At 60.8% G+C, this 26,084-nt stretch overlaps 2 protein-coding genes across 3 annotated transcripts in view; one reads left to right on the top strand and one right to left on the bottom strand.

Moving 5' to 3' along the window:
* The first annotated feature begins 1,828 nt into the window (after positions 1-1,828).
* BOK (BCL2 family apoptosis regulator BOK) lies at positions 1,829-13,769 on the top strand. Its single transcript, XM_069482921.1, has 5 exons — positions 1,829-1,943; positions 2,532-2,783; positions 4,958-5,086; positions 10,258-10,421; positions 12,658-13,769. Exons 2-5 carry the CDS (start codon positions 2,561-2,563, stop codon positions 12,781-12,783), a joined length of 642 nt encoding a protein of 213 aa, XP_069339022.1. The 5' UTR covers positions 1,829-1,943; positions 2,532-2,560; the 3' UTR covers positions 12,784-13,769.
* A 7,183-nt stretch (positions 13,770-20,952) lies between these two features.
* THAP4 (THAP domain containing 4) overlaps positions 20,953-26,084 on the bottom strand; it is a 42,977-nt gene continuing 37,845 nt past the window's right edge. For both annotated transcript variants that reach the window (XM_069477251.1, XM_069478046.1), the window contains one exon: positions 20,953-21,229. In XM_069477251.1, the coding sequence (XP_069333352.1) occupies positions 21,110-21,229 (120 nt within the window). In that variant the 3' untranslated portion in view covers positions 20,953-21,109. The remainder of the gene's footprint in view (positions 21,230-26,084) is intronic.

Here is a 26,084-nt window from a genome sequence, read left to right as displayed (position 1 = left end):
TTTCTTTCTATTTTTAGTAGAGACGGGGTCTCGCTCTTGCTCAGGCTGGTCTCGAACTCCTGACCTTGAGCGATCCACCCGCCTCGGCCTCCCAGAGTGCTAGGATTACAGGTGTGAGCCACCGAGCCCGGCCTGTGTGTTTTCTTTATTCTCACTCCACCTTTCCAGCGGCTCATCAATTCTATTCATCTCTTCAAAGAACCAACTTTTGGCTTTGTTGATTTTCTCTAGTTTTTGCTTTGTTTCATTAACTTCTGCTCTTATTTTTATCATATCCTTTCATCTTTGGTTTTAATTTATTGTTCTTTTTCTAGCTTCTTAAGTTGCATCTTAGAGCATTAATTTTCAACCTTTCTTCTAAAGCTATGAATTTTCTTCTGAGCACTGTTTTAGCAGCTTTTCACAGCATTTAGTTAGTCCATGTTTTCACTATTGCTCACTTCACAATATTTTGCAACTTCCATTGTGATTTATCATTGACCCATCGACTATGTAGAAGTGTGACATTTAATTTCCAACCATTTCGAGATTTTCTAGATAGTCTTTCTGTTGTTGACTTGGTTTCTGTTTGTTTGCTTGTTTGTTTTTTAGACAAGGTCTCTGCTCTGTCACCCCTGCTAGAGTGCAGTGGTGTCATCACAGCTCACTGCAGCCTCCAACTCCTGGGCTCCCGGGAAACCCCTGTCTCAGCCTCAGCTGGGACCACAGGCAGGTGCCACCTTAGCCTGGCTAATGTCAGTGAGTTTTAATATAATTCGGAGAGAACACACAGTATGATTTCAATCCTTTGACATTTGCTGAGACTTGTTTATGGCCCAGAATATGGTTGATTTTGATAAACATCCTATGTGGACATGGAAAAAATATGTATTCTGCAGCTATTGATTGGGTGAAGTGTTGTATGTCTGTAAATTAGGTCAGGTTGGCTAATTCTGTTGTTCATATTGTGTGAGGTTGGCTCAAGGATAAAGAAATAGACACTGGGTTAGAGCAGAGTTCAGAAGATCATATGTATATGATATCTCAACTGATTTCTGCAGAGAACTCTTCTCCCAGTCAGTGGAAAAATAATGCGTTTCAATACATGATGCTGGGTCAGCTGGACTCCATATGGAAAAGTGAGTTCTGACCCTACCACACCGCAGCGGGAATTAATCTGTGATCCATCATAGACCTAAATGTGAATCCTAGAATAATTTAACTTCTAAAAGAACACAAGAGACTGTGCTAATGAGAAAGCACTAACCATAAAAGCAAAGATTAATTGGACTCCAGCAAGAACAATTCCTACCCATTAAAGGCAGTAAAAGCAAACCAAAGACTGGAAGAAGATATTTGCAATATTTTCAAATAAATACAAACCCAAGGGTCCACCTACAATACATAGGCACGTGTCAGACTGAGAACACGTATCCAGAATATGTAAAGAACCTCTACAAATCAATAAGAAAAAGATAGACAACTCGATTTTAAACGTAGCCGGGCAGGAACCCAGGCGGCTGGTGCTGGAGCCAATCGCGCGGCCAGCGGTCAAGGCCAGGGTCAGGGTCAGGGTTCGGTTCGGCGCCTCCCCGAGCGCAGCCCGGGAACTCGCTCGGTCCTCCTTAAGCCGGGAGGCGGCGGGACGCTCGGGCCGCGGCTCCGCCCCCGGGGTCGCCTCTCCTTAGAAGGCGAAGCCCAGGCCTCGCCCCCGCCGGCGGGGAGGCGCGGTGCGCTCGGCGCTGCCCGGCCGCCGTCGCCGCTGCCGCTCCCCGGGCGCCGGGAGCCGCGGACCTCGCACCGGGCGGACCTCGCACCGGGCGGGCGCGGACGGGGCGGGCGCCGGGCGGGGCGCGCGTCCTCGTCGCCTTGCATGGGAGGGTCGAGATCGGCGGGGGCGGCGGCGAGCGGATCCTGAGGCCGGAGCCCCCCCAGCCCCGCGCCCACGACATGCGGCGGGAGAGGTGAGCGGGCCCGGCGGGCGTCGGTCCCCTGGACGCCTCCCCCTGGGACGGCGAGGCCGGGGACACACGTCTGGGGCCGCGGGTGCGGAGGTGGGTGGCCCCAGCCCGGGAACCGCGGCCCGGCTCGGAGCGCGCTGGGCGGGGGCCGGACGGGGGCCGGGCGGGGGTCCCGGCTGTCGCCTGTCGCAGAAGCCTGGCCGTGCCCCCGCCTCGCCGCCTCCTCTCCGAGGCGGCCCCCAGCCTAGACCACATCGCCGTCCCCGCGGTGCCTCCGATCGCTGGCAGGGCAGCCGCGGGGACCTTTGTGGTTTAATTGGAATCGAAAAGAATGTGACACTGTTTTTAAAGATTTGGGGTCCCGAAGCGGGAGGTTGCCCGCAGCTGGCTGCGGCCCTTCCCGAGGGCCACGCCCAGCCCGGCCTCCCAGGGCGCCCCGGCCGGGCGCGCGGTCCGGGCGCACGCGGTGGGGGCGGCGGCTCCCCGCGCCCGGCCGTTCCCGCGCCCGCCGTTCCCGCGCCCGCCGCTCCCCGCGGGGCCGCCCCCTGCGCTGGCCCGGCCGGGCGGGCGGCTGAGCGTGTCTGCCCGCAGGTGCGGCGCCCCTCGCCCGCGTCCCCGCCATGGAGGTGCTGCGGCGCTCCTCGGTCCTGGCCGCCGAGATCATGGACGCCTTTGACCGCTCGCCCACCGACAAGGAGCTGGTGGCCCAGGCCAAGGCGCTGGGCAGGGAGTTCGTGCACGCGCGGCTGCTGCGCGCCGGCCTCGCCTGGAGCGCGCCCGAGCGCGCCGCGCCCGTCCCCGGAGGCCGCCTGGCGGAGGTGTGCGCTGTGCTGCTGCGCTTGGGTGAGTGTGGTTCCCAGGCCGCCCTCCGGAGCTGGTGACGGGTCCTGCCGCGCCTCGGGGTGCAGCTGCCCCCGCCAGAACGCCCGGCCAGCGCCCTCCTCTGCGGGACCTCGGCCTCCCCGGAGGCGGGGAGGGGCCGCCTGGGTGCCAGAATCTGCCCGGGAGGCCCGCCCCGGTCGGTGCCCTGGTCTCACCTCTGGGCTTCCCCACGTGCTGGCTCCCCACCCCCACCCCTCTTGCCTGCTCAGCCCAGATCTGAGACATTCTTGCCATAAACAATAGAAAGCTCCAGGAAGAATGATTTAGTGGCTAAATTTCCAGAGTGACCCTTGTACTCAGCTGAGCGCAAAAATCCTTTGTCAGACCACGTGTGCCCTGTTTGTTTTGGAAAGTAGGTCCTTGCAGCTACAGGCTGGGATCCTGCCACCTGCTCCACTTTCCTCCCAGGCCCCTGTGGGAGTCGCGCCCACCACTGGGTGGGCGGCCAGATCTGGGTTGGCTGTCCTGTGAAGACTTCTGGGGGTGCTCGTTTGTGGGGTCACACGCAGCCCAGTGGCTGCCTCCCCTCTCTCCAGGGTCTGGGCCCCAGAGAGGGAGACTTTGGCCAGCCCCCGCCTCAGCCAGCGGGGCCGTCCATCCATGAGTGTTGCCCAGAGTGGGCACACGGAGCCCGTGGCCGGGCCTGGGAAGGGGAGGTGACAGCAAAGATGATGCCCTGAGTGGGGAGCTCTCCAGGCAGGGTGTGGGGGAGTCGGGGCTGTGGGAGTATCCCCTAAGGGGGGACACGGCCCTCTTCTCCAGCTGACGCCGGTGTGTGCTTGTCCCTGTTTTGTGCTGCTCCCAAGGAGGAGCCGGGGTGGGGACAGCGTCTCTGGGGCCAGCAGGGAGCTTCCAGGAGGTGGGGAGTCCGGGGAAGGGAAGGAGGGAGAGGCGCCTAGGTGTGGAGATGGGGGGTGCACGGGGTTCGGGGGATTGGCCAGGTCTCCAGAGAGCCTGGTCTGATGAGAGTACTCCGCGAGGCCAGCTGCCCCCTGGCCGTCCCTTCCATGATGACCCCAGTGGCACGCTCCAGGGGGCCTCTGGAGAAGATAAGATGATTCCTTGGCCTCTTGAGACCCCCCAGACCCCTGGGACGGCCAGAGGAAGTTCCAGATGGCCAAGGGGGCCCTGGAGGGAGGCAGCTCAGACCCCGGGGCGTCTTGTTCATGTCCGTCTGCTGTGTTCTGCCCTCGCAGCTGCTCAGGGTGAGCCCCCACGGGCTCTGGCCCCTGGCCCCTGGCCCGCCCCCGCCCCCAGGCAGCCGCAAACAGGAAGAAGCCCAGGTTGTGTCCCGCAGTGGCCCCTGAGGACTTTGTGTGGGAACAGGCAGGCCAGGCCCAGGAATTTCCACGCCCCCCACCCCACCCCCGCCTCTTCTCGGTCCTGCTCCGGTGCCAGATCTTTATGAATTAGATGGAGAGCAGCTGGCCTCACGGTGACACGGGCGCCCTTATCGCTGGGCTCTCCAGTCGGCAGCCCTTCCCTGTTTGCGTTGGCTGCAGAGCTGGCCGGCTGGGGACACCCCTTCTGAGGGCCGGCTGGAATTCCCGGCACTGTCTGCCCAGTGCCCGCACCCTGCAGGCGCCACCAGGCAGGCGGCCTGTGGGGGCCACTTCCCCGGCCCGAGGCCTGCCCAGGGCGGCCACATCCAAACAACCGCTTGGCACCAGGAGCCCAGGTTGGGGCGTGGGCGGTGCTGGTGGCCCAGCACAGTGGCTCAGCCTGTCCCAGTCCGTTCACCTGTGCCACCCCCCGAGTGGTGCTGGGACCCGAGCCAGGTTGCCTCCTGGGGGCTGCCTGCGTGGGGTCCCCCACCCAGCCCCGCCCCAGGCTGGGCTCTGGCGCCTGCCGGCCCCTCCTGCCGCCTGTCTGCCGTGAGTCATCGGGCAGGCACGGCCCACGCTGCACCCAGATTCCTGCCCCACCGGCTGGGCCGGCTGGGCCCCGGGCGGGGGCGTGAGAGGGGCAGCACTGGGGGAGCCCCTGGCACCTCCCTGGTTTCCCTGTCCCCAGGGGCTGAGGCTGAGGCTGGGGAGTCAGGTGAGGTCGGGAGGGGTCCCCGAGCCTGCCGTGTCCACGGCAGGGGTCAGGGGCTGAGGCGTGGCTGCCCCTGACCTGCTCGTGTGACCCCGCAGGGGACGAGCTGGAGCTGATCCGGCCCAGCGTGTACCGCAACGTGGCGCGGCAGCTGCACATCTCCCTGCAGTCCGAGCCCGTGGTGACCGACGCCTTTCTGGCCGTGGCAGGCCACATCTTCTCTGCAGGTAGGCCTGGCCCGGCCACCGGGACCTCAGGGAGGGGCTCGGGGTCCATAGATCGGGGCAGGCTCACGGGGGCCCCAAGGGACGACCCCGCCAGTCTGGAGGCTCACGGGGGGCCCCAAGGGATGGCCCCGCCAGTCTGGAGGCTCACGGCGCCCCTTGCTGCTGGGTGTCCCGCTGCGTGATGGCCCACCCCGCAACACTCACACTCGGCGCCGTGGGAGCCGCTTGGGGACCTGAGGGCCGCAGAGCGCTGGGCAGCTGGCACCGGCCTCGAGTGGCTGTGGTCTGGCATTGCTGGGGCTGCCGGGACCCGGGCGGCCCGCGCTGGCTGTCGGCTCCTGCACACGGCCTTGCAGGGGGCTCGGGCTTCCCCCGGGGTGCTGGGTCCCGGGGGCAGCGTCCCAGACAGTCCAGGTGGGCGCAGCCAGACTCTTACCATGTACCCTCAGAGGTCACAGGTCACTCTGCCGAATTCCAGGGGCCAGAGGTGAGTCTGAGCACGAGGTGTGGGTGCTAGGCAGAGTGCTCCTAAGTACTGTCCGGCGCTAGGTGCTGCTCTGCGCCAGGGACCCCGGGATGACAGGAGGCCTGGGAGCTTGGAGCAGGGAGGGCCGTGTTCCCCTGGGGCTTTCTGGAAGACCCCGCGCTGCAGGCGTGGAGGCCCCCCCGTCTGTGAGCTGCCTGGGTCTGTCGTTGTGTGGCCTTGGCCCTCCCCTCCCCTCCCCTCCCCTCCCCTCCCCGGCCTCAGTTTCCTCCTTGGTAGGACGGTCCTGATGGCAGAAGCCGGGCTTTAGGGCCGAGGGTGCCGTGGGGAAGCCACGGTCCCCGTGGGGCGAAGATGCGCCCTCCCCTCGGGGCCAGGGGCCTTCAGGAGGCCCAGTGACCTCTGCCCGCCCCAGAGATGACGAAAAGAGGCCGAGGGTGAGGGGCCACCGCGTCCTGCTCAGAGGAGGTCCCGGCCCTGCTGGTCCCGGCCTTGTGGGGTGATCCTGTGCCGAAGTCCCCTGTCCTCTCCCAGGGGGGCTCCTCTGACCCCTGGGCAGGCCAGATGCCCAGGATGTAGTGGGGCGGGGCCTGGGGGGCCGGCTCCCCACCCGGGTCCTGGGAAGGGGGTCCAGGCGGGGTCTGGTCCTGTCCCTGGGGCTGATCCATTGCTGCACGGGCTGGCCCAGACCACACCCGAGGGGGACCAGGTGACGGCCGGCCGTGGCGTAGGGGTTGGGGTGGGCCCTGACTGGTGCGGTGGCAGGACTCCCTGTCCAGTGCTCCTCACAGTGGCCCCAGAGCCTGGGGGCTGTCACTGCTCCCATGTTCCTTTGGGAGGTTGTAAACCAATCCCGGTTGTTAAGGTGGGCTTTGGAGGGCCCCGCATGCCAGCCTGGTGGGCAAGGGGGGGGGGTGGGCGTCCTGGCACGGCCTTTGCCTGGGAAACGAGGCACAATTGGTTCAGCCAACTGGGCCCCGCCCGGCGGAGGGGCCGGAGCACAGGGGCAGGGCTGGGGTTGCTATGGGAGCGGGGTGGGCGGCGGGGACAGGCCCGCTGTGGCAGGAGCTGGTGGGCCGCGTGCCAGCTGCCCAAGGTGACCTGGGCAGGCGCCTGGGGGAGGAGGCCGCGGGTGGGGCCCAGGGAGGAAGCCAGGAGCAGCCAACGTCCCGGGCTGACGACCACCCTCCGCCCTCCCTCGGCAGACGCCGGTGCGTGGGTGGCCGCCGGTGTCTGTCTCCGGGCTGTCGGGCCAGCGGGTTTACGAGCCGCCTGCTGGCTTCGAGAGGGACGATCGTTTCTGAGAACGCGGCTCTGGCCTGCTGCGGGGGCAGCAGCGGGGAGGGGAGGTGGGGACGGGCCAACACCCCCCGCTGCCCGGCCTGGCCCAGTGCAGGGGCCGGGCTGAGGCGGGGTCCCTGGGGGCCGCCCGGGGCACACAGCACACGCAGCACTCGCGTTTGTAGAGAGCTGAGTTTTTGCTGGAAAACTGGAGCAGAGCCTGCCCCAGCCAGCACCTCAGGCTCCTCCACCGGCCGGTGTCTCCTGCGGCAGCCCCCAGCCCCCACCGGCCCCTGGTGCCACTCGGGGCGGCCCCGCCTGTGGGGTGCTCTGCGGCCTGGGCCCAGGGCAACCGGTTTCTTAACCTTCCTGAACCTTGGAGCCGCCTGCGGAGGGAGGGAGGGGGGCTGGCCCTCTGCCCTCACTGCCCTCACTGTGCCCCCAGGCCAGCGCCGGCCACCGGTCCCCATGTCACCCTTCGTCCACCCACCCCGTCCTCACCTCTCTGGCCCCTCTGCCTGCAGGGCCGGCCCCAGCCCTGCCTCCTCCCTCTCTGCCCGAGGCCCCTCCCGCGCCCGCCAGCCCCGCGCAGCCGACTCTGGGTCTTCACCTCCCTCTTCCTCCCGCCAGTGCCCGGGGGGCGCAGCCGGGCCAGGCCTTGCCACCGTGGGGACACTGGCATGGCCCGGGCTCTGCCGCCTCTGGCCTGGCCGGGCTGTGGCTGTGGACGTGGGCAGGGCCCCGCGGTGGCCTCCAGCCTCCAGCCCCCGCAGGAACGCCGGGCCCCGCGACGGCGGAGGCAGCCGGTGATTCTGGCTGCGTTTTCACTCTGGGCTTCAACGTTCCCACCAGAGGAAAAACTCACTTTCCTCTCCAGATAGTTTTCTTTCTTCGTGTTACAAGAGCGAAATATTTTACGACAGAAAAATCAGAAAGTCCTGAAGAACTGTGTTAAGGCTCTGACGCATCACGGGAACAGGACAACCCAGTTAAAAGATGGGCAGAGGAGCTGCATAGACGTGTCTCCGTGGAGACGTCTGCGTGACCGACAGGCGCGTGAAGAGGCGTTTGGCGCCGGCGGTCCCTGGGAGGCTCAGGTCAGACCGCTGCTCCCGCCGCTGGCTGGAACCAGCCCGAGTGTCACCGAGGACGTGGCGGGGACGGACCCCTCGGCGCTGCTGGCGCGAGATGGAAACGGCCTGGCAGCTCCTCGCGTGGTCCACGGACCCTCCCGGCGTGTTCCCCAGAGGGACGGGAACCCGCACACAGGCGTGCACGGTGCTCATCACGCACCGCTCGCGGTGGCCTTGGCCACGCCGTGGGTGCCTCTCAGCCGTGCAGAGCAGTGAGGCGCTGACACAGGCCGCGGTGTGGACGAACCTCGCAAACGCGCTTGGTGGCCGTGCCCAGGGCCCCGTTTCCGTGAGGCGTCCCGAGTGGGGGGCCCTGTGGCCGCAGCCTCGCTCAGTGGTCGCCAGGGAGGGGTGGGGAGAGACTGGGAACGGGGTGGGGCTGCTTTGGGGCGATGGAAACGTTCTGGAATTAGATGGTGCTGGCTGCACAACGTTGAAAACAGGCTAAGAGCGATGTCCCGCTTAAAAGATGACAGTCATGAGACCGTGTCGCAACAAAGAAGAGCAGAAGAGCTCAAAGAAAACGGGACGCCGAGGCTGCCGCGGGACCCCCTGCAGCCCCCCGGACGCCCGCCCTCCTGCCTCCGCCTTCGCTGGCTCCCGAGCTGACAGGCGGCTGCTCACTCAGAACACGCTGTCCTCGCTCCACGGGACGCCCCTCTGCAGTGACACGTTGGCAGCTTCCCTGACCGCCCAGCCCCGGCCACGCTAACCCTGCAGCCCCACCCGCTGGGCGCCAGGCCTGCCTGGCAGGGCACGGCGGGGGCAGGACAGCCTGCTCCTCCGTGGCACCTGGCGTCAGTCACGCCGCTGAACCCTGGCGCCCGGCTGGTCTGGGTGGCCTTGGAGGAGGGGCTGGGACAGCCCTGGGGTGCAGCAGGTGAGGACCAGGGCCGGGCCAGGTGTGCGTGTTCCCGCAGCGACAAGGGCACCGTCCGGGCCTCGCAGCTGGGATCTCAGACGTGGGTTACTTTGGAGATGGGGGGCAGGTAGCAGCAGAGGCGGAGCTTGAGGCAGGGGAGTGGCCTGGTCTGAGCGCAAGGTTTTTGCATTTCTTTTCCTTGAGGTGAAATTCATGTAACGTACAATTAAACTTTTTTTCTGGAGGCTCCGTCTTGCTCTGTGGCTCAGGCTGGGGCTCAGCAGTGTGATCGGCTCACTGCAGCCTCCAACCCCTGGGCTCAAACGAGCCTCCTGCCTCAGCCTCCCGAGCAGCTGGGACCCCAGGCGTCACCACGCCCAGGCTGGTCTCCCTCCCGCCTTGGCCCCCGAGTGCTGGCCTGTGGCTCATCCACTCATCTGCTGATGGGCGTTCAGGGATCGCCAAGACCGCTGCTGTGCGTGTCTGTGAACAAGCACGTGTGGGCCGACGTGTTTCTGTGGACAGTCGCTCTGGCTGCCGTGTGCGGAGGGGCCGCGGGCAGCGCCTGGTTTCTGCGTGGGCCCCTCGGGCGACGTCCTGTGGGCGCTGGGCTGCCCCCGCCCTCGCCCAGCCCCTGCCCTCGCCCAGCCCCTGCCCTCGCCCAGCCCCCGCCCTCGCCCAGCCCCTGCCCTCGCCCAGCCCCTGCCCTCGCCCAGCCCCTGCCCTCGCCCAGCCCTCGCGGCTCAGGGGCGCAGTTGCCTGGAGCCTGACGTTGCCACTTGGAAGGTTTTAACGTGACAGGTCACAATCTGCATGTTGTTCTACTTCGTCTTTCTCTGGTGACTGGTGAGGGTGAACATTTTTCCGTATGTCTGTGTTACTGTTTTTCTTCTGTGACTCAGTTCGTGTTCTGTGCTCGTGTTTCTCTCGAAAGCTTCCTCTCTTTCCCATTGACCTCAAAAGCCCCGCAGGTCAAGGAGACGGCGTGTCCGCTCACTTGTGCTCCACTCGCCGTCCCTGTTCCCTCTCGGCGGCCTCCCCTCGGTTCTGCAGGTCGGCGTCCGGAAGGCCTTTCCTCCCAGGCGCCGCGGCGTCTTTGGAACGTGGGCGGCTGTCGGAACACGGGCCGCGCGGTGTGCGCTCTGCCAGCTCCAAGGCGTCGGCAGCCCCCACCCCTCAGCGTCCCCTTTTGCAGTCCCTGTGGCCCCCGGCACAGAGGGTGGGCTGTGTGGGGGCAGCCTGGGCCGGTGCAGGCAGGCGGCAGTGCGGCCGGGTGGGCAGGACTGGGCAGGAGACGCGGCCCGGCTCACGGCTGGCGCCCCGGCCATCAGCCGCGTGGCCGGCAGGAAGGCACCTCGCGAGGCTCAGCCCCTTCCCGAGCCCCCGGCCCTGACCGGCCCCCTCCCTGCAGGCATCACGTGGGGCAAGGTGGTGTCCCTGTACGCGGTGGCCGCGGGGCTGGCCGTGGACTGCGTGCGGCAGGCCCAGCCGGCCATGGTCCACGCCCTCGTCGACTGCCTGGGAGAGTTTGTGCGCAAGACCCTGGCGACCTGGCTGCGAAGGCGCGGAGGATGGGTGAGCACCTGCGTGGGGTGGGGGTGGGAGAACTGGGGTTCGGGGTGCAGGGGCTCCAGGTGGGGGGTGAGCACCTGCGTGGGGTGGGAGTGGGAGAACTGGGGTTCGGGGTGCAGGGGCTCCAGGTGGGGGGTGAGCACCTGCGTGGGGTGGGGGTGGGAGAACTGGGGTTCGGGGTGCAGGGGCTCCAGGTGGGGGGTGAGCACCTGCGTGGGGTGGGAGTGGGAGAACTGGGGTTCGGGGTGCAGGGGCTCCAGGTGGGGGGTGAGCACCTGCGTGGGGTGGGGGTGGGAGAACTGGGGTTCGGGGTGCAGGGGCTCCAGGTGGGGGGTGAGCACCTGCGTGGGGTGGGGGTGGGAGAACTGGGGTTCGGGGTGCAGGGGCTCCAGGTGGGGGGTGAGCACCTGTGTGGGGTGGGGGTGGGAGACCTGGGGTTCGGGGTGCAGGGGCTCCAGGTGGGGGTGAGCACCTGTGTGGGGTGGGGGTGGGAGAACTGGGGTTCGGGGTGCAGGGGCTCCAGGTGGGGGTGAGCACCTGCGTGTGGGGTGGGGGTGGGAGACCTGGGGTTCGGGGTGCAGGGGCTCCAGGTAGGGGGTGAGCACCTGCGTGGGGTGGGGGTGGGAGACCTGGGGTTCGGGGTGCAGGGGCTCCAGGTGGGGGGTGAGCACCTGTGTGGGGTGGGGGTGGGAGAACTGGGGTTCGGGGTGCAGGGGCTCCAGGTGGGGGTGAGCACCTGCGTGTGGGGTGGGGGTGGGAGACCTGGGGTTCGGGGTGCAGGGGCTCCAGGTGGGGGGTGAGCACCTGCGTGGGGTGGGGGTGGGAGAACTGGGGTTCGGGGTGCAGGGGCTCCAGGTGGGGGGTGAGCACCTGCGTGGGGTGGGGGTGGGAGAACTGGGGTTCGGGGTGCAGGGGCTCCAGGTGGGGGGTGAGCACCTGCGTGTGGGGTGGGGGTGGGAGAACTGGGGTTCGGGGTGCAGGGGCTCCAGGTGGGGGGTGAGCACCTGTGTGGGGTGGGGGTGGGAGACCTGGGGTTCGGGGTGCAGGGGCTCCAGGTGGGGGGTGAGCACCTGCGTGTGGGGTGGGGGTGGGAGAACTGGGGTTCGGGGTGCAGGGGCTCCAGGTGGGGGGTGAGCACCTGCGTGTGGGGTGGGGGTGGGAGAACTGGGGTTCGGGGTGCAGGGGCTCCAGGTGGGGGGTGAGCACCTGTGTGGGGTGGGGGTGGGAGACCTGGGGTTCGGGGTGCAGGGGCTCCAGGTGGGGGGTGAGCACCTGCGTGTGGGGTGGGGGTGGGAGAACTGGGGTTCGGGGTGCAGGGGCTCCAGGTGGGGGGTGAGCACCTGCGTGTGGGGTGGGGGTGGGAGACCTGGGGTTCGGGGTGCAGGGGCTCCAGGTGGGGGGTGAGCACCTGAGTGCAGGGCAGGGGCAGGGGCAAGGGCTGCGGGGCCCCGGCGGGGGTGTCAGAGTGAAACCCTTCCCTGTCTGCACGCGCCCGACTACCCACCCCGCCTGGCCAAGCCACTGGTGCTGCTGGGCCTGGGGCCTGGAGGGCTGGCTCCCCCCACAGGGACCCTAGGGGCCTCCCCTGTAAAGGGGGTGGGCAAGGGTGTGTGAACCGGAGTGGCCGGGGCGGGTGACAAAGCCCAGTCCCCTCTGCTGGGCCTCGTGAGGTTCAGGTCAAACAGTCGCCGGGCCGCAGTCTCACCTGGCGGCTGGACTGGGGGTGGGGCAAGGTGGTCCCAGCACATGGCTACCGGCATCCCTCCGCGCAGGGACCAAGGCCGGTCCCTGCCCTTCTCCCCGTGGAGCCTGGCACGGCCAGACACCTGGGCAGCCGCGGCGATGGGCGCGTGGTCGCAGTCCAGGCCAGCGGGAACGACCGCACTCAGCAGGAACAGAAAGAGGAGTCAGGAGTAGATGTTCATTTGTTCTCCCAAAGGGACTTCAGCTACCCAGGGCTCCTCAGGCTCCTGGAAAACTCAGTTCCTGCCCTTGTCCCCGGGAGCCCCTAAGCCTGCTCGTCCTCCCCTGGCAGCCGGGGGCGCGGGGCCCCTGCGGGGCAGCAGGCAGGAGCCCGAGGGGCACCGCACCCTGGCCCGGGTGTTTGTGGGGTCCTGCACGGGGCACAGACCGGGCCCCCTAAACCGCCGCGTGTGTCCTCGCGCTGTCTGGCTGGTGTCGGCTGCCAGGGGCGGGCCGGTGGCCTGGCTGCGCCTGCTCAACCGCCGTCTCCTTCCAGACTGACGTCCTCAAGTGCGTGGTCAGCACGGAGCCCGGCCTCCGCTCCCACTGGCTGGTGGCCACACTCTGCCGCGCCTGCCGCTTCCTGAGGGCCGCCCTCTTCATGCTGTTGCCGGAGAGATGAGCCGCCACCGCGCAGCGGCCGCCGCCTGGCCTGCCGGGCCCAACGCGGGGGCCCTCAGCACCCTGAAAACACCTCCCTCCTCCCCCGAGCCGGGAGCCAGCCGGCCCGGGGAGCCCCGCCCTGAGCCCCGTCCCCGCAGACCAGGGCCCTCTGAGCGGGTGACTGGGGACGGGCTCCCCGGAGCCAGCCTGCGGCCCCTCCCTCACACCGTCTCCTGGGTCCCCGTGTCTTCCCTTTCTTCCGGGACAAGAGAGTCAGGGTCGGCTCCCAGGCCAAGGAGCACACGCTCACCTGGTGCCCTGGGTCCCCTCCCAGGAGCGGGGCCGTCTCAGGACGGGCGTCTTCACGGGCCCTGCACGTCCAGTCTGAAGGTGACTCTGGTCTGGCCAAGGCTGGAAAAGCGCGGGGACTTCCTGACCCCGTAAACGGAGCAGAAGGCTCAGGTGCTGGCTGCGTGATCTGTCTCCGGAGGGACAGTGTGTCCCCTGCCTGTGGCAGGGCCTTGTAAGGCGGGGACCGGGGCTGGGGCTCCGGCTGACGCACCTGACCAATGAACGCGGAACCTTGCGGATGAGGACAAGTCTGCACGCCTTGGGTGGAGGGTGGCGGTGACCGCCGTGGCCTGTGCCCATCCTCACGCGACCACACAGGGACCTGTGAGCGTCCCCCCAGGACCCACCGAGGAAGCCCCTCCCCTCAGGGGGCACTGGAGGCTCCGAGCCACCTGCAGCCCCCCTTGGTGCCTGTGGCCCCCAGTCCAGGCACACCTACGACACCCTCCCCGCCCCCGCCCGCCAGTGTGGCCAGATGGGCGCGGCCCGTCCTCGGTGGCCCCGTGGCTCAGCCTGGCCCAGCAGCCCGCCCTGCTGGGTCGAGTGCCGGGGCGGCCGCGTGCCAGGACGGCGGAGGCCCTGGGGAAGCTGTCCCCATAGTCAGGTTCCACTGGAGGGCAGAGGCTGGCAATAAACTCGGTCATTTTCATTGTAGACAGTGTCTCTCACGGTGTTAAACAGTCTCTAGCTGTAAAGTGGAAAAGGTGCGGAGGGTTTGCTTGAAAGTCACCGGGTGGCGGGTGGGCGGGTCTCCGGTCGGGCTGGGGTTACAGGCACCGCCGCCCGGCTCCAGCAGCAGAAGGGGCACGGCGGCGTCCCCGGTGTGACGCGTCCCCGGTGTGACGCGTCCCTGGTGTGACGCGTCCCCGGTGTGACGCGGCAGAGGACAGCAGCGCCACTGGGCTCCTCGTCCCACGCTCAGAGCAGCCAGGCTGCGGGTGACTCGGCTCTTCAGCCAAACAAAGGGCGCAGCGCAGCGCCCGGCTGTGACGTGGGGAAGGTGAGCTCGGGATTCGGAGTCCAGCTCCAGCGCCCGCCACACGGACAACTGCACAGCTGCGGCGTCTGCCCGAGACACGGCTCCTTCGGCGGCAGGGCTGCGACTGCAGAAATCAGACCCGGAATCTGTCCTCTGAGTGGCTGGAGCACAGCGCGAGTTGAACTCCCAGTTCATGGAGGGCGCTGGCTGGGGGCGGGGGGTCCTGGCAGTCGGGTGGGGGTGTGCGAAGACCCTGATGAAGCTGGGGACATCGAGCCCCTGAATTCTGATCTGTCCTCACCAGTGGGACGTAGCCCAGCCTTTCCACGCCCGAGGTCGTGGCAGGACCCCACCCCTCTGCTTCTAGACTCACATTCCTCAGGCCGAAAAGAGAGGTGCAGACTGTGACCCCTGAGCAGATGTGCTTCACCCCGAGAGGACTCTGGTTTTCTAATTTGTGCATTAATCCAGAAACGTCGGAGAACAGTAGAAGGAACATAAAATTTCATCAGGCAGCATTTACTGGTGTGGACTCACCGAGAGTTTCTGCATTTACAGTGCAGCTGGTGGGGCCAGAAAGGGCTCTCGCCGGGTGGCTGAAACAGGCCACAGCGTGACCCCAAGAGTGAGTGGACATGCCTGGTCTCCCTTGGCTTCGTGTGCAGGAAGGGATTCAAAGGCTCAGGGAGGTTGGGATGCTAGAGTGGACTTGTCCCTGCTCCCCACCCTCCTCCCCCTACAGCGTCTTCCCACCTCTTCCTCTCCCCAGGCTACCCTGGTCATCTCTCAGGATCTAACCCTAATGCCAGCACCCCAAGCCTCCCTGCACCCTCGGCAAGGAGGTGGCTGGTGGAGGCCGGGCCCGCGCAGGAATACAGGTCCGCTGAGCGCGTTTGCTCACAGGTGATGCAGGAAACGAGCTCCAGCCCCTCCCGCGGCCACTGCCCTCGGCTCGTACATCTGCCCTTGGGTGGGGCCCCGAGGGCAGGGCTGGCAGGACAGCAGGGCTGGCAGGACAGCAGGGCTGGCAGGACGAGGATTTGCACAGCCTTCCTCCAGACATTGGCGGCCAAAGCCGGTGCCGTGAGACGTGAAGTGTGGGTGTTTCTGAAATCTCTGGGGGGGCTGGCCCAAACCCCTGAGGGAGGCGTCTTCCACCGCCACGTGCCGTGCCAGGGAGCTCCGCGTGCACAGACACCCCAGGGGTGCACACGCACACCCCCCTGCCCGGTGGCCGCGCAGCCCAGCTCTCCACGGCCCCGTCCGTGCAGCCATCTGCACCCTCTCCCTCTGCCCCCAGGTGTCCGTCTCTCTCTGGGCCAGCCTTGCCACGGGGCCGGGGGTTCCGGGCAGGCCCCAGCTTCCTGCTTTCTGATGCAGGGGCACCCTCCTCCCAAAGCCTGTCCGCCTCCAGCTCGGGCCACAGGGCACTCGGTGCTGGAGGGGGCACCCGGCCTCTCAGTCTCAGTTTCCCCTTCCGTACAACACAGGGTTGAGCTGAGGTCTCCTAGCCCTGCCCGCCTGTCCAGCCTCCTGATGAAGCCAGAGCCCCAGCGGACAAGGTTTCTGGGCACAAGGTACCCGTGGCCCCTGTGCACCCTGAGGCGCCCCTTCCTGCCTCCTTCATTGCCCACCTGCAGGCCGCTGCTTTCTCCTGCCAAGGCCCCCAGCCGGGAAAACACAGGGGGGGTCCCAGGGGAAATCCGGCTCCAGATGGGACCACCAAGCGGGCAGCCCCAGATGGGAGGGAAGGGAGCCGGCGGGATGGTGGGAGGGGGAGCGGAGGCCGCCTCACCTGGACGGGCTGCTGCCATCAAACCTTTGGCACGGGGCCAGCACAGGCGAGCAAGCTGCAAACGCCAAGGGAACTCGGAAAAGCAGCCGGACTTAAAGGGACGCGGGGATCAGTGGTCTTTGTGCATCCGGTTGGAAGACAGAACGGAAGAAATGACCCATTTCCAACAACATCAAAGAGACAAAATCCCTAAAGAAATGTAACTTCGTATGAGGAAAACTTAAATATACCTTAAAGACACCGATGTGTCCCCCGAAAGCTCCTGTGTTGGAAACTTGGTCCCCAATACAGTGGTGTGGAGGTGGGACCCTCAGGAGGTGACTGGTCATGGGGGCTCCGCCCTGAGTGGATTTGGTGGAAGGGAGGGGGTTGGTTCCCAGCCAGGTGGGTCTCCTGGGCCCCCCGCCGCGAGACCCCTGCACTGGAGACCCCGCCAGCAAGAAGGCCCCGGCCGGAGACAGCCCTGCGCCTGCCGTCCCAGCCTCAGCGCCGTCCCAGCCTCCGCGCCGTCCCAGCCTCGGCACCGTCCCAGCCTCGGCACCGTCCCAGCCTCCGCGCCGTCCCAGCCTCGGCACCGCAAGGAGCAACTCTCTCTGTCAATTACCTAGTCTGCGGTACTCAGTTACAGCCACAGAACAGACTGAGACAAACAGAATACCACGTTCTGGGTAAGACAACCATTTCATAAACAACTTCCCATAGCAAATTTATAAATTTAATGTAATCCTTATAAAAATACCAGGATGCTTTTTCCCCTCCATCTAAATAAGCTAATTATAAAGTTCACATAAAAGAGAGCAGGGGAGAGAGAGACAGAGAGTGTTGCACTCGGGAACGCAAAACATCGCCAGGAAAACCCAGAAAACCAGAGACGGGGAGAAACCAGTCCTGCTACCCCCGAGCCGCCCCGGGCGGCGCCAGGACGAAGGCCGACAAGCTGGCCCAGGACGCGGGTCCAGACACAGCCTCCACGCCTGGAGGCCGGCTGTGCCAAGGGCCCCACAGCAGCGAGGAAGAGGAGGCTGGTGAGCGAACGTTGAGACCACTGCTCACCACTCGGAAAAGGCCGGAGGGGGTCTGTGCTTGACACCACACACTGAGGCAGATCCCAGGCGGATCAAAGGCTAAACATAACAGAAACAAATGCTAGAAAAAAATCAGTGAATCCCTTTGCAACTAGGGAATGGGCAAAATCTGCCTAAATATGATCTAAAACCCATTAACAGTAAGAGACAAAATACATACTGGGAAAGAATGTTTGTAACATTGAATGTTTTCAGAAATGTTGGTAATTTGAGACACAAAGCAGAGGAATGGGGGGCCAGGGTTGGGGGCAGGGAAACGGGGTTACTGGGTCCGGGATTCCTTTCTGGGGCATTGGAAGTAGAGAGAGGGGGTGTTGTACATTATAAATGTCCTCAATGCAGCCCAGCATGGTGGCTCACGCCTGTAACCCCAGCACTTTGGGAGGCTGAGGTGGGAGCGCTTGAGCTCAGGAGTTCCAGACCAGCCTGGGCAACATGGTGAGACCCATCTCTGAAAAATTTTTTTAAAATTAGCCAGGTGTGATGTCTCTCGCCTGTAGTCCCAGCTACTCGGGAGGCTGAGGCAGGAGGATGGCTTGAGCCCAGGAGTTCGAGGTTACAGTGAGCTGTGATTGCACCACTGCACTCCAGCCTGGGCAACAGAGTAAGACCCCATCTCTAAAAATAAATAGATAAGTAAATAAATGCCACTAAATTATAAACTTTAAGATGGTAGAAATGTTGAACTTTATGTGTATTCTACTCTAATAAAAAATTGTAACTTAAAACGAGGGATATTAAGATTAATATTCCTAATTCAAAAGAGCTTATGAGTTCCAAAAATCAGGAAGAAAATGATAAACATAAGAGAGATGTAAACCGAAACTACCCCAAGACTCCATTTCTGCCTACCAGATTGGCCCCCGTCCAATCTGACACCAGACTCCACTGCCCTGGGCCTCACGGGGCGCCGCGGCTGCGAATGCCCAGCTCCTTGGGGAGAGGGACGGCTCCCTTCAGCAACCAGCTGGCCTGAACTCATTGTCTCGGGAGGTCACCAAGCCATTCCTGAGGGACCCACCCCCACGACCTACACTGGGGATCACATTTCAACATCAGATCTGGAGGGGACAAACATCCAAACCATATCACATATATAACTTTGTATCTTCAATGGAAAAAGTTTAAAAATAATAGCTAAAAAAAAAAAATCAAACTTCAATCAGTAGCCATTGTTAATGACTATTGTTATAACTATTCTTTTATCTTGTAATAAAGCAAATGATGTTAATGTGGTAGTGAACCACGATTTTTCAGCTTAAAAATAAGAAAATATACATTAAAAAACTCATAATCTTAAAATTTGAACTGAAAACATTAGTATGAACTCATTTTTTTTCCTAAAAAAATGTGTACATCCCATGCTAAAGTAGTTAGGGGTGAAGAATCATGACGTCTGCAATACAACCAACCTCACACGTTTCAGTGAAAATAAAAAAAAATTGACAAACAATTTTCTGGCTTTTGTCCATGGAAAGGCCTGGAAGCAGAGCAGCCCCGCCGTGATGAGCGCGTCAGTGCCTGCTCTGTGGTCTCCGGTTCCCGCCCCCCGCTAAAGACAGGCAGGCTCTGGAGAAGTGGGGACTCCGGCCCAGGGCAGGGGTGTTGGTGGTCGTGGCCCAGAGCCAGGGGCCCGGCCCAGGCTCCTGGACGGAAGGGCTGCCCTGGCCAACTGCGGGGTTCCCTGAGCACCTCCTGTCCGCCAAGGAAAAGCCAGCGCTTAGTCACATCACATGGAACACAGCCACCCTGGACCCACAGGTTCTGCATCTGCGGATTCAACCCACCATGAATTGAACGTAGTTGAAAAATAATAACACAACAGTAAAAAATACAAATACAGAAACACAGTGTACCAACTATTGACACAGCATTGTGTGGTATTAGGCATTCTAAACGGTCTAGAGATGGTGTGAAGTATCTGGGGAGGCCTGCAGTTCCAGCCACTCAGGAGGCTGAGGCGGCAGGATGGCGTCAGCCCGGGAGTTTGAGTCCAGCCTGGGCAGCACAGCAAGACCCCATTTCTACAGGAAGTACGCGGGGGGAAGTGTGGGTTCTAGGCAATCACTACACCACCTTACATCAGGCACTTGAGCACCTGTGGATTTTGGTATCCGAGGGGGGTCCTGCAACCAACGCCCCATAGATACGGAGGGACGAGGGACAGCTGTATACATGAAACCGTTAAGTTCCGTACGGGAGCAGGAGGAAGAGGGTGGTGTGAGGAACTCTCAATCCTTTGGATGTCACGGGGGGGAGGGGGTGCCAGGACATTCTTACCCTAAAAATTGATGATTAAAGGGAAGAATTCAGCGTTTCCTCGGGCTTTCTGGTAGGAATGTGCATCAGGGCAACCAAACCGCCTAACAGACAATGGAAGTTCTGAGTGAGCTGCGGCCACTGAACACAGCAGTAACCGGAGGGTTAACAGACCAGCGTTCTGCAGCCCTGGGAGGTGCTGGCTCAGGCCAGGGAAGGGTCACCTCGTGCGAGACCCCCGGGTGAAGGCTGGCAGGACACTGGCGGCGAAGGGGCCGGGCTCCGCCATCCAGGCCCATTAATTCAGCACCAACAAAGCGAGACCACCGGGCACGAGGCTCTGGCGGCTGCAGCAGGAAGAACTGAGCACGTCTCAGGGAGTGTTTCCAACCCGGGCTTCCCATCAACCTCCAGACCCCGGGGAGAGAGGGGACAGGACCACGGCACACAGGACAAGGAGTGGCCGTTGAATCCAGGCTGCGGACACCTCTCGGCCAAGTGCCCAGCTTCACCAGCAAGTCAAGGGCACAGGAGAGGCAAAGGGGGACCTTGGGGATCGGAAGGATCCTACACATCACAGCCAAGCTCAGAGCAAAGCTCCGGTGAACCGGCTGTGCGAAGAAAATGTGGAGAAGGGCTGGTGTCAGAGGACGTCACGAGTTCTTCCCAGGTTTGTCACACGGTGCCGTGGCCATGGCAGCCACTGCTGGTCTGTCGGCTCCCAGCCCCGCCTCCTGTGCTCTGCCCCGGCGCCGCCCCCAGACGCCCCGACAGGCCTGCGGGCAGCAGCAGGGAGGGGACGGGTGCTCCCAGCATCATCGGAGCAGAGCCGGCTCAGACCTCAGCCTCTGGGGGCCTGGGCAGGCCCAGCGCCAGCCTCCACGTGCCCTTGGCCCCTGGGGTGCCAGCCCAGGCCCTTCTGCGCGGACCGTGCCCCCCCACAAGGGCCAAGCTCCAGCCTCGGCTCTCCCCTGAGCTCTGAGGTCCCGGCAACCCCTCCCTGGTGATCCCTTCTGTCACCAAGCCCTGGAGGCACCGGCTGCGGCAGGTGTCAACCCCCAGCAGCTCGAGCACGACCTCCTTTAACGCTCTGCTTCCCAACACCTGTGTGACAAACCACGTCTATGTACCTGGCGAAGCTTCCCATACGGTGATGTGTTAAGAAAAAGAAAAAGGCTCTGTTTTGTTTTTGGACACAGACCAAAGCATTCAGGGGCAAATGACATTACGTCTGGAATTTGCTTACGGACACCCCAGCAGGAAAAGTGGGAGAGGAACAGAAGAAACGGGTGTGGGGAATGCCGCTGTGTCCCGACGCTGGTGACAGGACAAGGTGTCCTGTACATTTGGAGACTTTCATAGGGAAAAACCCGTAAAGCAAAAGGACTGTTTGCGCGGAGCTACCAAACGAAACTCACATGACGATGTTACATTACAACCAACCTCTCCTCTTGGGATGTCCCTCATCTGCAGGGTCGTGGGCTCCTGGGACGCTTAGCTCTTTACAGGACATAAAATAACTGAATCCTCTACCTTTTGCCTTCACCTTACTGGTGACTACTCTTCCGAAGATTTACAAATATTTCAGGTCTTTTCAAAACTGCACGGAGAGAGAGAGAAATAAAGACAGAGCCGTTCCTTCTTAATTTCTTATGGAAAAGACTTTGGAAAACAAATAATCAGCAGCACATGGAAAAAATGTACACTTTACACAAGTGATAATATCCAAAATCCTCAGCCATAAAAATAAAGGCCTTTTATTTGGTTTTCTATGCAATACAGGAACGTCGGACGACACTCTCGGCCCCACCTCTGCTGCCGGGACCGTCTGCCGAGGAGCCGGCCCTTCCTGGGGGTCCAGAAGCTCTACTCTAGGTCACGGGGTCACCTTCTTGTAGGTGACGTGAAGATGCGGAGTCATTGGCTGTGTAGTGGTTGCCATGGAGACTGTCTGTTCAAGTTTGCCTTCAGAATTCAGCCTGAATTTTCGGGTAATCTGAGCAGGAGAATAAAACAAAACACCTTAGTTTCACCTTCAAAAGATTCAACGGATGCCTGAGCGCCTGCCACGTGCCAAGCACTCGTCACAGGCCTGTGAGCCGGGCAGTGTCCCTGCCGGCAGATGACGGACCGCAGCCCAGGGCCACGCGGGGGTGTCGGGATCAAGGTGTCTGGCCCTGGCCCCGAGCCCCTGCGCGGCTTCCAGAAGGCCAGAGGTGAACACACGAATTGGCCTCATCTCGGTCTACTCAGAGCCTGTCTGCTGTTCTGGTCTCCACCACTGACGCACCTGACCAGACCACGGCTGAGCTCCCGATGCCCTCCGCCCTGTCCCCTCCCCTGTCACTCTGCAGCTGGAACGACGTCAAACGTGTGCTTGGAAATCTCAGCAACGGCACCTTCGGCACGTCCAGGTCATCAGAGCACAGCACCGTGGCTGCTTCCAAGATGACAAGCCTGTGGCAACTACGTCTTGCATGAGACAGTCCTGTGTGCCTGGGACGTTTGCCGACAGCGAGTGTCAAGCGTGACCACTGTCGGGAGCGACTCTCCAACGGGCGCCCCATCTCCAGGGTCCCAGGGGTGTGGGGGAGGGGACCCGGAACGTGGGTGACACGGGGCTTCTGCTTCTGGCCTTGGCCAACGACTCTGTAACTGACCAACCCCCTTGCAGGGGAAAATCCAGACTTTAAAAGTCTGTTTAACGGTATCGGAGAGACACCAGGGCGGCAAGGACTGATGTCCCAGAGAGAAGGGAGAGAAGAGCTGAGACCCGGTTTGCAGCAGCTGTTGGCCCTGAGGCCTGGGCTGCCCAGAGGTCGCGGGGTGCAGGGGGCGGCGGCCAAGAGGCTGGATGTTGGGCGGGGCTTTCTCAGAGCCGTGGGGCTGGGGGCACAGAAGTTGGAATCCGGTGCCTGTCTAGGGGGAGACACCCTGGAAAACACCCAGGCTCTCTCGGGGGACCCACGGAGGGCGGTGCCCTGGGAGTGAGGGTTGACCAGAAACACCGGGAAGTCCACTTTCCAACCTGTCTCTAACGATCTGCCCCTCCGGGACTGACCATCAGAAGCACAAGAACTGCTGTTTCCTGGGAGGTAACATCAAACAAAACCTCAAATCATCTCCGTGATTTTTCATACGTAATGTCTAGAATCCAAGGGGAAAGAAGGGGAAAAAAAAAAAAAAACCCAAAAACTACTTAGCTTACTAGGAGATAAGACCAAAAGAAAAAACAGGAAGCGCAACAGATCGCCCCACCTTGGCAGGGGTGCCAATACCGGAGCCGTCAGAAGAGAGTACGGAGAATTTCAGCAGAGAACTAGAATTTTTCAAAAAGAATACAATAGAAATTCTATAACTGAAAAACACAACAGACCAAGTCCCCAGCAGTGAGAGATAAACAGCAGATTCGACACAGACGAAGAAACGGCTGGTAGACTGGAAACCGTGAAAGCTCTAACTCGAGCAGTCGGAGGCCCGGAGGACGAGAGGAAAGAGAATGGACCGCAGGCAGCACTGCGTGACCACGGCTGACTTTCTGGGACTAACAAAAGATCCCGAGCCACAAATTCACACCACATCCAGCAAAACCTTGGCTGGTCATCAGCAGGAGCTTGAAAGCAGCCAGGGGTGGGGGTGGGAGCGACGGTCACCTTGGGTGTCAGCCTGACTAGATCAGGAATACCCGGAAACCTGGCGAAGCGTTAGTTCTTGGTGTGTCCAAGCAGACTGGCGTGTGCGTCCGGGCGGACTCGGGGGGCAGCTCTGCCCTCAGCGTGTGTGGGCGACACCCCCCTGATGGGCCGGGGAGAACATCAGGGAGAAGGGGGTGTGCATCTTTCTGCTGCGGCTGCGACACGCTTTCCTCTGCTCCCCGGGCGACCCCAGGACCCACCGGCAGCCTGGCGCCGACGCCGTCAGACTTGAACCACGCCAGCCCCCAGCACCCCAGGGTCTCTGGCTTGCAGACGGGACTTTTATAACTATCACAACTGCCGAGTACTATCAAATACATTTGTTTCAAGTGTGCATGAAATATTCACCAAGTTAGATCATACAGTAGCGCATAAAATAAGTCTGCAACACTTTTAACAGACTAAAATCTCAGAGAATATGTTTTCCGGACCTAACAAAATTGAATTAGAAATCAGTAGCAACAGAATATGTACGAAATTCTCAAATATTTGGAAAATAAGTAACACACCTCTAAATAACCCTGTTCAGAGACAAAAGAATAACTAGAGAAGTGAAAAAAATTTGAGCTAGGAGATAATAAAAGCACGGCATATTATGTTAGTATTTGTGCTAAAACAAGACTGAGAGGGAAATTTACAGCTGCAAATGATGTAGTACGAAAGAAAAATGGGTTAAAAAAAAATCAATGATGTAAGTTTCTACTTTAAGACAAAAAAGGAGAGGAAATTAAATCCAGAATAATTAGAAAAAATAACATGATGCAAAAATCTTCCAACACATATTAGTCATATGTAAATCCAATAATATATAAAAAAAGGTAACTCATTATGATCAAGTGGGGTTTATCCCAAGAATGCACGGCTGGTTCAACATTTGAAAACCAGTCACTGAAATGCATCGTAGTAAAAGAATAAAGGAGAATTACCCATTTATGGTTTTTTTTAAACTAGCAAACATCACCTGACAAAGGGCATCCACACAGCCGGCGGTGGGAGGCTGAGAACAGGTGTCTGCTCTCTCCCCGCACTCAGCCCGCACGGGGTCCCATCCAGCGAAATAAGGCAGGAAAAGAAAGAAAAGGCATCAAGATCGTAAGCGAATAAGTAATACCCCCAGCAATAGCAGAAAATGTAGTGAATCTGAAGGAATCCGTAAAGAAACTACCAAAGTATGTGAATTCAACAAGGTCACATGGTATAAGATCAATATACAACAGCTCATTATATTTCTATATAGTAGCAACAAATAATTGGAAAATTTAAAAAATCATTTGTAATAGCATCTAAAACCACAAACTACTTAGGAATAAATTTAAGAAAATATGTGTAAGACCAATATTTTGAAAACTACAAAAAAACTTAGGATGAGGGAGACCTAAACAGATGGAAATTTACCGTGGTGTTGGATTGGAAGACTCAGTTTACTTAGCATGGCACTTCTTCCCAAATTAATCTAATCTAGAAATTAAAATTTTTCCTTTTAGAAATTGACAAGCTGATTACAAAATTCATATGGAAATGCAAAGGGTCCTGGAGTAGCTAAAAAAATTTTGGGAAAAGAGGAAGAAAAAAAGAGAAAAGGGAAAAAAAATTCTGGAAAAAGAAACAAGCAAGTTGGACAACGTCTGTTACCTCATATAAAGCTCCAGCGACAAGCCAGTGCGGTGCAAAGGCAGAGAGAGCACACGGGGCAGAGCGGAGAGGCCGAAAGAGCCCCACACATGAAGTGAGTTCATTTTAGGCCAGCGGCTCACGCCTGCAATCCCAGCACTCTGGGAGGCCGAGGTGGGAGGATCACTCGAGGTCAGGAGTTCGAGACCAGCCTGAGCAACACAAAGAGACCCATCTCTACAAAAAACAGAAAAATTAGCCGGGCGTGGTTGGTGGCGCCTGTAGTCCCTGCTACTTGGGAGACTGAGGCAGGAGGGTACCTCGAGCCCAGGCGTTGGAGGTGGCTGTGAGCCGTGACCAAGCCACTGCCCTCATGCCCGGGCACAGAGCCAGACCCGGCCTGTCTCCAGTCAGTCAGTCAGTAAGTGAAGGAATGGTGGAGGGCGCTGGTTTCTGACGAAAGCAGACCCACGCTGCAGTGAGTGGGGCTGTCTTCCTACAAACGGTGCCGAACAATGAGCTGCCTGTATGAAAAAAAATTAAAAACGTGACCACCACCTTCACATCACACAAAAACAGTAATTCCAAATATCACAGATCTGAAAGTAAAAAGTAAAACCATAAAAATTCATGAAAATGCAGCCTGGGATAGGCAAAAAGTTTTAAGACAGGACACAAAAAACACTGACTCTACAGAAAGAACAGATAAGGGGACTAAACTGTTTTGTTCTCAGAAAGCCCTACTTACGAAACAAACAGGAAGCCAGGGTGGGAATGCAGTCTCAGTGCATCACCTGGGGAAGGGTTTATACCCAGAATGCATAACTCTCACAATTCACTGATAGCACAGCAAACATTGAAAAAACAGGCAAAGGATTTGAATGCTCACCTCACGAAACAGGAACCACAGTGGCAGGAAGCACAGCACCACGGTGCACCAGGAAAATGCAGACCAGCACCACAACCAGCGACCTTCACAGCCACCGGGACGCCAAGGCGCAAAGGCCCCCTGGGGAGGGCGTGGCACCGTGGCGCTCTCGCACGCCAGGGCTGGGGCGTAAGCGGTGCAGCCTCCCTGGGGAGGCCGTGCGCGTCCACAGGGCTCAGCATCCCACAGGGAAAGGGAAAGGTGTCCACTCAAGGGCTTGCACGCAGACGCACACGGCAGGTCCATTCGCAACAGCCCAGGGCTGGACACAGATCAAGCCAGCGCCCACCAACAGAGCGTGGACAGACAGAACCGTGACGCGCTCACTCAGCGGAGTGTCACCCAGCACTAACCCAACACTGACCCAGTCGCAGCATGAACGGACCCGAGAGGCGTCCCGTGGAGTGAAAGAAACCTCACACAGATGAGTGTGTGTCCCGTGCTCCACTGTGACAAGTCGCAGAACACGCCAACTAGCCGCGGTGGCCGTCTGGGGAGCACAGGGACTCTACTGGGGGTGATGAAAGTGTTTGTCTCGACTGGGGTGGTGTTACAAGGCTGCGTACACTTGTCTAAATGGATCAAACTGTACACCTGAGGTGTATACATTTATTGTG

This window comes from Eulemur rufifrons, chromosome 1, assembly GCF_041146395.1.
Source record: "Eulemur rufifrons isolate Redbay chromosome 1, OSU_ERuf_1, whole genome shotgun sequence".
NCBI lineage: Eukaryota > Metazoa > Chordata > Mammalia > Primates > Lemuridae > Eulemur > Eulemur rufifrons.
The sequence above is the reverse complement of the archived record's forward strand: the minus strand, read 5'-3'. Positions and strand labels throughout refer to the sequence as shown.

Bases quoted from the DNA above. Each gene is read 5' to 3' on its own strand.
- BOK (XM_069482921.1), top strand. From the start codon at position 2,561: ATGGAGGTGCTGCGGCGCTCCTCGGTCCTGGCCGCCGAGATCATGGAC. The intron at 2,784-4,957 runs GTGAGTGTGGTT...GTGACCCCGCAG, and splicing joins CGCTGTGCTGCTGCGCTTGG to GGGACGAGCTGGAGCTGATC. The intron at 5,087-10,257 runs GTAGGCCTGGCC...CCCTCCCTGCAG, and splicing joins AGGCCACATCTTCTCTGCAG to GCATCACGTGGGGCAAGGTG.